The sequence below is a fragment of the Anguilla anguilla genome, chromosome 13 (genome assembly GCF_013347855.1).
Source record: "Anguilla anguilla isolate fAngAng1 chromosome 13, fAngAng1.pri, whole genome shotgun sequence".
NCBI classification, from domain to species: domain Eukaryota; kingdom Metazoa; phylum Chordata; class Actinopteri; order Anguilliformes; family Anguillidae; genus Anguilla; species Anguilla anguilla.
Window position 1 is genome coordinate 12,738,908 of NC_049213.1, and position 9,934 is coordinate 12,748,841.

Sequence of the window (9,934 nt, forward strand, 5' to 3'; positions counted from 1 at the left end):
TTCCTGTTACATTTCTTCAGCCTTGTGTACACTAAGTGCATTTTTTCTCCTCTAGTTAAGTTAGCACATATAAAAACAGCTGGTAACTGTAAAGAATATAAGTGTACTGTGTGTCACTGACACACTCAGTGATGCTGCTCTTTGTGTGTTCCTCCTCGTACCCAGGGCTGATGATCAGGACCCTCCCAGTGCCCCAGCCACTCGCCACACTCCTGCCTCTGTCCCTAAGAAGGAGGAGGAGAGAACAGCTGCTCAGGTCACCCCTGGGTGGGTCAGTGAGGTCCCCAGCATCCCCGAAACACGACCCAAACAGACCACTCCTGACCCCAGCTTTGCAACGAAGGTGAGATGTATAGTGTGTGCATGTGCTGTCCAGTGACAAAGCAGCTGTTTTTCACCATTAGTAACTTGACAGAATGAATTTAGCCCAATAACTGTAGACTACACAATCATCATTGCACACGTATACTTACTGACAGTTTATCTCTACTCTGTGTGTCAACTCTTCAATGCTACAACAAACTCTGGACGCAAAGATGGCGGAGCGCGGTGTGGTTCGGGAGGAGCTGGTGGGAGCTGCTGACAGCACCACCTCTGCTGAGGCGGAAGAGGAGGCTGACCACACCCTCCCAAGCAAAGAGGAGGTCTTGTCAGCCAGTCAGGAGGAGGAATGGTACAAGGCGAGACCAGCCCAGGGGTGAGTCAAGGATGGTGTGTCTCGAGGACAGAAAAAGAATGACCCTATTTATTCACGTCCGTGGTGAACACTTAAACAAGTGTGAGGACTGCTGTGTGGCTCATTCAGCTAAGGCACCATGCACTGGTGCATGTATGAAGCCTGTGGTCTTGGATTGAATCTGGATCGTGCCAGTGCTGACCGTGGCTGGTACTGTAGCTGCCTAAGAGGACGCGCAATTGAGGATTTCATCGCCCAGGGTATGGGAGGGTTCAGTCGGTTAGGAGTCTGTCTTTCACATTCTCTAGTGACCCCCACTGGTCGATCGGATGCATGTCAATGCCGCATATGAAAGATCTTCCTCAGACTCTACACTGTGTGAGTTTTGCTGTTGTCTGCGGCCTGGAAACATCATGTGTTTCAGAGCGGAATCCCGTAGGTCTCTTCCGTGGGGATTGTACATGATAGCAGCTGTGGTTGCCCAAATAAAAAAAAACAAAAAGCAAAAAAAAATCTCTTGCTCCTTCCTCATCTTCTTGGTCCTCGCCTGACCCAGAAATCAATCGAGGTCTGACATCTGTACAGACATTCCAGCCCGTTAACTGCTCCTCGAAGTAGCTGGGAGGCTCCCGGAGGATGCTTGAGCGTGGAAACACGAGTGCATCGTCTGGGGAGAGGCTGTTGGGACCTTTAGCTGGCGGAGTACTGAAGTACAATGCAAGAAAATAAGGGGAGCTGAACTGGTGGCCCTAATTATAGTGTGTTCTTTCTCAAACCCAGAACCCTTGTCACCCCCCACCCCCCTGTCTCTGTCCCTGACGAGGAGGATGAGGAGGAAACGGCTATTGTCCCTGGGAGGGTCAGTGAGGTCCCCAGCCCCCCCGAAACCCGACCCAAACAGACCAGTCCTGTCCTCAGCTTTGCAAAGGAGGTGGGTGTTTGTATGCGTTCTCTAACGTTTAAAGCAGCTGCATTTAACCAATGGAACAGCATGTTGACAGGTCCCTTAACACAATGCCTCAGAATATCCCACAATTCTTTGGTGTTGTAAATTGTATTATACATAGGCCCATTGAGGCTGCAGTAATAGTGTGTGTCCTGCAGGGGGTGCTGCGGATCATCTTGTTAGAGGCGCGGAATCTGGTCGCCAAGGACAACCTTATGGGGGGCATGGTGAAGGGGAAGAGCGACCCTTACGTCAACATACATGTTGGAGGCATGGGCTTCCGCAGTCGGGTGATCGAGAAGGAGCTCAACCCCACCTGGAACGAGCTGTATGAGGTACAGTATCATTTAACACCATGGATGCATGGAAGTTAATATTAACCTTGTTAATGGCTAGTTGTATTGAAATACTAACATTATGGAATTTTCCCAGGTGGTTCTGACCCCACTGCCAGGTCAGGAGGTGAAGTTTGAGCTGTATGATAAAGATCTGGACAGTGATGACTTCCTTGGAAGGTGGGTGCGGGCTGGGCGTTCTTGGTAATGGTGGATCAGTGTTTCATTCTTTTAACCCTTTGAAGAGTAGGTTTTTTGGAATGTTTTTTTCAAAATTCTAAGTCAGTGTTCTAGAACTCTGTTTTATTTGCCAGTGGTGATTGTTACATCAGCATTAGAACATACAGTTAAGAACATTCTAATCACATATTTGTGGTTTTTCACCTGAAAGGGGTGGCGTTTAACTTTTTTTCAGTCAATGAAAGTTATCTGCTATATAGCAATTTGCAATGAGTTGTCTCTAAACACACTCACTATAGGCCAAGTTACCTTCCAACTAATGTGTGTTTTATATTGGAAGACTTAAAAAAATTTTTTATAGAAAAATATAGCTGACACAGGTCCATAGGATACACATATTGCTGTCCTGAATTTTGGCAGGTCTGTTGTAGTAAAATTCAGTGTCTCTGTATAGATAGATAGACAGTTGATGGAGACATTGAGTGTGTCAAGTTTGATATGGTCTTGCATCATTGCCTTTGCAGGTTTAACGTCAGTCTAAGTGACATCATCAGGTCCCAGTACACTGATCAGGTAATTTTGGGAGGGGCTGTCTTGGTTCCTTCTGTACTAAACAAAAATATGTGGGGCTTTTTTCATTACCATTTTCATGTTATTCAGATAGATGTGTGTGTGTGTATTTACCCTGTTTCCTGTGTGTATGTTGCAGTGGTTCACTCTGAATGATGTGAAGTCAGGACGTGTTCACCTGGTTCTGGAGTGGCTGCCCAAAGTATCAAACCCTGACCGACTGGAACAGGTGAGTCCAGTCCTCACTCTGCTCACTTACTGAGTCCATCTTTCTGTTCCAGTGTTAGTCCTCAATATTAATCCTCCTGTCTGTGTGAATGTGACTAATCCCAATCCTCAAGATGTCTTTATGAATGTGACTAATCCCAATCCTTTGATGTATTTATGAATTTGACTAATCCCAGTCCCCATGCTGTTTTTATGAATGTGACTAATCCCAATCCTCATGCTGTCTTTATGAATGTGATTATAATCTCAACCATCAGGTCCTGCAGTTCCAGTCCCAGCAGTCCTATGTGAACAAGGCTGTACCCTCTGCTGCTGTGCTGTTTGTGTACATGGACCGCGCCCACGGCCTGCCTGTGAGACCACCTTCCCACAATTCCTTTCTCTTATCATTGTGTACAGGTGTTCAATTATGTGGTGCTGGGCCTCAAGCTCATATGTTCAGGTTTTTGTTTTCACACAAACAATATGTCCAGTTTTAGAACTTCACGTTTATGACTGTACAAATTCAGTGTGCATTCTGGGGTGTTACTTGTTCAGTAGATGGTGACGGGTAGGTGACTACTGCAGTGTAAATTTTGTGGTGTTCATTGTGATCAGTGGATGATGTTCACTTTCTCACGTGTGTGTGTCCAGCTGAAGAAGAGTGGGAAGGAGCCAAAGGTGGGGGCGGAGCTTGTGCTGCGGGATACCTCCCACAAGACCAAGGTAAGACATGTTGTAGTTACCATGACTACACTGACAAGTTACTTTGTTTAACAACTATGAGTAAGTTATTAAATTCAACAGAAACCTAACCTTTATTAATTCCATGTCCTAAAAGAATGCTTTTCAATATGTGACATATCATTGGAAAGGGCAGTATATTTAGCTCCATCTGCTCTCCTTGCTTTCAAGGTGTGCGATCGTTCCACTTCGCCTCAGTGGAAGGAGGCCTTTCACTTCCTGGTTCATGACCCCAAACATGACATGCTCGTTGTGAAGGTGAGACTTTCAAATAATAAAAACCCACCATGCACACTCCAAAGCAAATGTTATTTACAAGGCAGATTTTAAATCCTTGGTACTTAATTTAGTAATTTTAGTTTAATTTCCATAGAATGCAAAGTTTCTCTAAGGATGATTCTAGGACTTGGGATATATTGGGGGCTGCTGGGTGGCTCATTCGGTTGAGGCATTGCACTGTGGTTCAGCGACGAGCTCCATGGACTGCATGCTAAAGCTGGATACAAACATTATATTGAACTTTAATATGTACAGCATATGTTGAGCTAATTAACATTCTCTCTCTCTCGCTCTCGCTCTCGCTCTCGCTCTCTCTCTCTCTCTCCAGCTCACTCACACTGGGGACCAGCCCACAGGCTCTCTGGTTCTGCCCGTCAGAGAGCTGCTGTCAGAACCAGGCCTGGTTCTGGACCGCTGGCTGAGCCTGGATGGAGTCCCACCTGGGAGTCAAATTCTGCTGAGAGCTGAACTCAAGGTGTGTGAAAACACTGATATACACAATTATTTGAATTATTAATAATTGGCCAATAGGTAAGCATATTGGCTAACACATTTGTGTGTTAGTGTGTTAGTTCTCCCCTTTTCTGTACTGAGGGTATGCCTTTGCAACACTGTGACTTGGAGGATAATGACTCCTACTTGTGTATCATTGCTTCATTGGTTCATTTGACTGCACTGCTACTGGTAATGACATGGACTGTCATCATGGTTCCTGTGTGACAGGTCCTTGACACTAAGATGGCGCAGAGTGGTGGTGTTCAGGGAGGCCCGGCGAGTTCTGCAGCATCCAATCAGGGGCTACGGCTCAGGTCAGTGTCCAACCAGGGAAGAGACCAGCTGAGGAACTAACGGCACTGGATGAGCAGACACAATTACTTACCTTTTCAAGAATTACAAAAAAGAACATTATCTTTTACTCTGTCTCTCCTTCACACTTTATCTCTGTCTCTGCTCCTCTCTTCTCTCTCTCTCTCACACACGCATGCACGCGCTCACGCACACACACGCGCACACACACACACACACACACACTCTGATTCCTCTGTGCTGCTCTGTGTTTTCACAGGCCTGATGGACAGGAGGAAAGGGGGCAGGTAAAACTCTCTCTCTCCTACCTCACCAAGGAGAAGAAGCTGGCCGTCACAGTTCACGCCTGCAGGTCAGTCTATCTGAGCGTCAGATGGACCCGTCTCAGGGCCAGGCCTTTACTGTCCATGTGACCGGGACTCAATCAGCATTTGACTAAATTAATTTCAAATGATGCCATTGAATGCAAGGCTTACTTTTTCCACTGAGCCGTTTTTCAGTAGGGTGATCCATGCCTGCTACACGCTCGTTTGATTGAAAGTCAAACTTGAGGACAAATCTGGATTGAATCCATTCATTTTGCCGCTGTATCCAATCAGTTTTTTTAGTAGCTGTTAATGTGATTTCATTTATAGTTGTTTCATTTCCTTGCTCGCAGAATTTAGTCTCTAATGCTGCATTTTATTGCTATACCAGTCTAAAGGTCGCAGAAGAAAGTAAGATTTCCGTTGCTTGTGCAATGCAGCAGATTTCACATTATGGAATTTGAGTGAAAAATTGCAGATGCTCCCCGGCAAAAGGAAATGAATCAAAGCGCATCTTTTTGCTTGGTTTTAATTGACCCGACTGACCGTACTGAAGCTATGAGGGGCCATGCAGATCTTTCTGTCTTCCCGTGTCTCCAGGCATCTGGCAGCCGGAGGCAAGGAAGTCTCAGACCCCTACGTCTCCTTCATCCTGTTGCCAGACAAACACAAGGCCACCAAAAGAAAGACCAGTGTCAAAAAGAGAGAAGTCAGCCCAGAGTACAACGAAAGGTGAGAAATCAAGGGATCAAGCACAGGATCATTCCCATTTTGATCTCCTTCTCTTTCTCTCAGTAATGAGTTGACTGAGCAGGGCTCTACACTAACTTTTTTTTTTTTTCCAAGGACCACATTTGTTCCTAAGTTGAATTTTAGGAGCACACTAAAATTCAGGAGCACACTAATGTATCCCAATTAGTAGAAGTGCTGCTAAATAATTTCTCCAGTTAGCACACATCAAATTTCAGGAGGAAATGCTCCTAATATGGGAACACTGTAGAGCCTTGCTCAGTGCAGGCTGATGAAATGCCTGCAGGAAACGTCTTGGGGAACTTGATGCATCATCAATGCAGTGTGTTCCCAAGGCTAAAATGGGCTGAAATGTAATTTGTACTGTGCATTGCCAAGTGTGATTCTTTTTTTCTACTGGTGTCTTTATCAAAGATGATGGTTTGGGTGTTAATGTGACCAACCTGTGTGCTTTTTTCCTCTCTTTAAGTGAGCAAATGAGGTTTTGTGAAACTTAACTCTGGCTCTCTCTTTCTGTGAACTCCCGCTGTGCGTGTCTCTCGTGCAGATTTGAGTTTCCTCTCTCTCTGGAGGAGGCGAGACGCAGGCAGCTGGATTTGTCTGTCAAGAACACGGTGTCCTTCATGAACCGGGACAGAGAGGTCATCGGCAAGGTCGGCCCTCGCCCTCGCGCCTCTCCCTTTCCTCCGCCCCCTTTTCCTCCCCGGTCCCGCGGGAAAGCTGAGACGCGCTCTCGCTCCGACAGCCTCCGCTGTCGTTTGGGAGAACGCAGACAAGCGCGTCCTCTGACGCGCGTGAATGTCAACGCCGCTTCTTTACACACCGCGGTTTACGAGTCGTTCTCCCCTCCCGTGGAGGCGAGTTAGCAGAGGACACCTTGCGGTCAGCAAAGTACCTGCACTCGCCTCTGCGTCCTGCCCTGTCGTTTTTCAGATTTCGTCGAGGGCCAAAATGTCGGCTGGCAGCCAAGATGAGACCAAGAACGGAAAGCAGTAAATAAATCCGGTTAACAAAAATGTGCTGTAGAGGGCAGTTGTTTGACCACAGTCCTTTTCCCTGACTCTGCTGTAAATATACCTGTGGTTTACTCTCTAACCCTTTACAAGTCTGACTCCCTTTTGTGCTGCTCTGTTCCAGGTACAGCTAGATCTGTCACGAGTTGACCTTGCCACGGGGGTCACACAGTGGTAAGTAGGTCTTTATACAACCGCCTGTTCGCAGTGGCCGGTTGTGCCACAGACTGCCCAGTTTAATTTGTGGTGTCTCCCAGAATCCCCTCTGGTCGATTTAGCTCCCTCTGTCTGTCTACGCCACCCACTCAGTCCTTCCCCAGGTGGGGGGAGCTCTGCAGGTGGGCAGCTGAACCCATTTTGGAGGAGTTGCGGGCTACTATGTGGGCCAGGGACGAGACAGAGCGGCCCTACAGTTACAATTGGCCGTTCCAGATTGGAGGATTGGAGTGATTGGAGTGTTTTTTTTTTTTGGTCTTAAATGGATGAAAGTATACTCCTGACTCATGTCAATGCAGTGCGGTTGTTCCATGTACTGTACCCTTGTGACACAATATTGGAGCTATGGCTGTATGACGAACATCCCATTTAAGTACCAGGAACACAGGCAGCGTAGTGATTATGCACCAGTGATGCAAAGAGAAAAAACATATTGCCGGCTACAGCTAAGCTAGCGCAGAGTGTCAGTCAGAGGAAGACCTTTCACCAGCCATACACAGGGCATGCGACAACATATGCAAGGCACACGTGACCATATGCGGGGCAGTATGATACAGGTGGCTGACTATGGGGAAGTGAAGTCTGTACATCACTTTCCACTTTCTGCCTTTGTTGTGTGTCATGTCCTCCATTTTGCTCTTGTTTTCAGGTACGAGCTGAAAGAAGAGGCCGGTTAATTTAATTAGCCGCGGTTGCCACGGTCACTGCTTTTCACACCGCTGCCTCTCCGCCCTCCCGCCACGCCCCAGCTCTCTGTGTCTGGCCCTGTGTGAAAATGTTAAAAAGGTTTTTTCTATTAGTGTACTGCTTTGGGTGGGACCACACATTTGGAGTAGATGACTGAATTAATCTAACTGGATTATTATTATTATTATTATTATTATTATTATTATTATTATTACTATTACTATTATTACTATTACTATTACTATTATTATGTGGGGGGGGGGTCATTTCAATTGGCTTACTTGATATTTTGTCCTTGAATTTTAGTAACACATTAAGGAGGTTGTACATATTTTCCATCATCACACAATACTTTCAGTTGATGTCATTAGCCACCACGCATGGAGATGGAGGAAGCAGAGAAGCCCAGCCAATGGATAGAGCTCTGTACAAACAGACAAGAAAAACAGAAGCTTGCAGGCACTAAAAGAGATAGTAGTAATAATAATAATAATAATAATAATAATAATAATAACTTTATTTATGAAGTGCATTACATACGTTATGCTCAAAGCTCAACGAATATAATGTATACAAATAAGAAAGGAGTGATAAAAAAGTAAAACAGATCAAATGAAAAGAAAAGAAGCTGGGAGTGAACAGCTGGGACCAAAGGCCTGGACAGGAAGTTGTGCAGAGTATTCTGGAGCTGGGATCTGCAGCAGAAAGTAGCAGAAGAGCTGCATTGAGAGAAGGAGCGGGAGGTGCTTTTTGTGAAAGGGAGGCGTTCAGGGTGTTAGACAGATAGAGGAGGAATAAAGAAAGGGGTCGGTGTTGGACACGTCAAGTTTTAAGTTGGTGGGAATACACTCAGGATACATTCCAGATCATTCAACTGCCTTAACTCTTGTCTTTCAATTCCCTACAGGCTCCAATTGGTTTCCACAATAATGGCTGAGGTTTAGGCTTGTGTTAAGTCTTTTTTTGGAAGTGTTGTGACAAAAATAAGAAATAGATGTAAAATTACATGTTAAGCGTAGACATATCATATTCGTTTTTTAATAGCACTTAAATGGGTAAACAATCAAACATGTCCATCTTATGTAAATCTTTGGCAGTTCAGTCTATGCTTTAGGTCAGAGATGTGCTACATTCTGAACAGATATTTAACTATTAACAGCTTTTGTTCTGTCTCTACAGTTGTTGTAGCTCATAGTGTTTTAATCTCATGACTTATTATGAGCATTCATGAAGGGGTCTGGTTGAAGAAAAAAACATCTAGAGTTAGCATATTAATGCAGACAGCACAGGAAACTCCTGTTGCTTACAGGAATGTCTTAGATAAGCAAGTACAGTGGTCAGAAGGAATGTCAGAGTTGAACACCTAGGCAGTGTATAGAATGTCTATGGCTGTATCTCAGTTTGTAGCCCCAGTGTGTTAAAAAAAAGGAAAAGACAAGCCTGCAATGCAGTATTAGTTACTTAATTAATCAATAAATCAGACAGTACAGTCATGCATGTCTTTAATTCTTTTGAATATTGTTACTGATGTTGTTGAAAGGTTAGTATATGGCCTTTTTCTATGTGGTCCAGTACATTTTTGTTACCTTGCAATTTTTATGTTTTGTGTTATCAAAATGGCCTTTTTATATGTTAGGTTTGCCTTAATGCTGTTATCTGCATTTTAAAAACAGTGTTATTGAAGACAAGACACTAGTACTGAGGAACTGTACTATGTGCATACTCAACAGTATATTGTTTGTATTTTGTTGCATTTGAAGGAGTTTGTTTCGCATATCATAATCAAATTTTCAGAAAGCTACATTGTCCTGGGTCCAGCCTGTCTTTTGAAAATCACTTTTGGATGTTACGGGAAAGTCTATACACTTAAAGTTCTTTCATTTGCCACAAATCCACTGTTTACAGACACAAAACCTTTAAAAAAAGAATAATTCTGCGACAGCAGCATTTGCATTTGGATAGACAGGAGTGAGGGTGGTGTGAGATGCAAGCAAAGACTCTAAAAACTTGATTTAAAAAAATTGGTTTCAGTGCTGAAATGGTGTGTTAGAAGTGATGATGTGCTTTAAGTAGAAATGTAACGTGGAATTCCTATCGTCTGGACCCTATGCCTGTTTGTGCTACCATGTATTGTAGCAAATGCATAGAAACACCTGCACGGGGGTCTCTGTAGCAGCTGTTAATTAAACTGTTATTTGCACTGCAAAAGTTGGCCACCT

General features: G+C 44.6%; 1 protein-coding gene across 11 annotated transcripts in view; it reads left to right on the forward strand.

The window, feature by feature from the left end:
* Positions 1-9,927, forward strand: part of LOC118210888 — a 51,344-nt gene extending 41,417 nt beyond the window's left edge. For all 11 annotated transcript variants that reach the window (XM_035387385.1, XM_035387388.1, XM_035387384.1 and 8 more), the window contains 17 exons: positions 166-343; positions 537-697; positions 1,457-1,607; positions 1,781-1,957; positions 2,055-2,137; positions 2,662-2,710; positions 2,847-2,936; positions 3,193-3,288; positions 3,569-3,640; positions 3,830-3,916; positions 4,266-4,412; positions 4,661-4,746; positions 5,004-5,096; positions 5,650-5,781; positions 6,347-6,452; positions 6,937-6,986; positions 7,678-9,927. In XM_035387385.1, coding sequence (XP_035243276.1) covers positions 166-343; positions 537-697; positions 1,457-1,607; positions 1,781-1,957; positions 2,055-2,137; positions 2,662-2,710; positions 2,847-2,936; positions 3,193-3,288; positions 3,569-3,640; positions 3,830-3,916; positions 4,266-4,412; positions 4,661-4,746; positions 5,004-5,096; positions 5,650-5,781; positions 6,347-6,452; positions 6,937-6,986; positions 7,678-7,705 — 1,786 coding nt within the window. In that variant the 3' untranslated portion in view covers positions 7,706-9,927. The remainder of the gene's footprint in view (positions 1-165; positions 344-536; positions 698-1,456; positions 1,608-1,780; positions 1,958-2,054; positions 2,138-2,661; positions 2,711-2,846; positions 2,937-3,192; positions 3,289-3,568; positions 3,641-3,829; positions 3,917-4,265; positions 4,413-4,660; positions 4,747-5,003; positions 5,097-5,649; positions 5,782-6,346; positions 6,453-6,936; positions 6,987-7,677) is intronic.
* Positions 9,928-9,934: the final 7 nt, after the last annotated feature.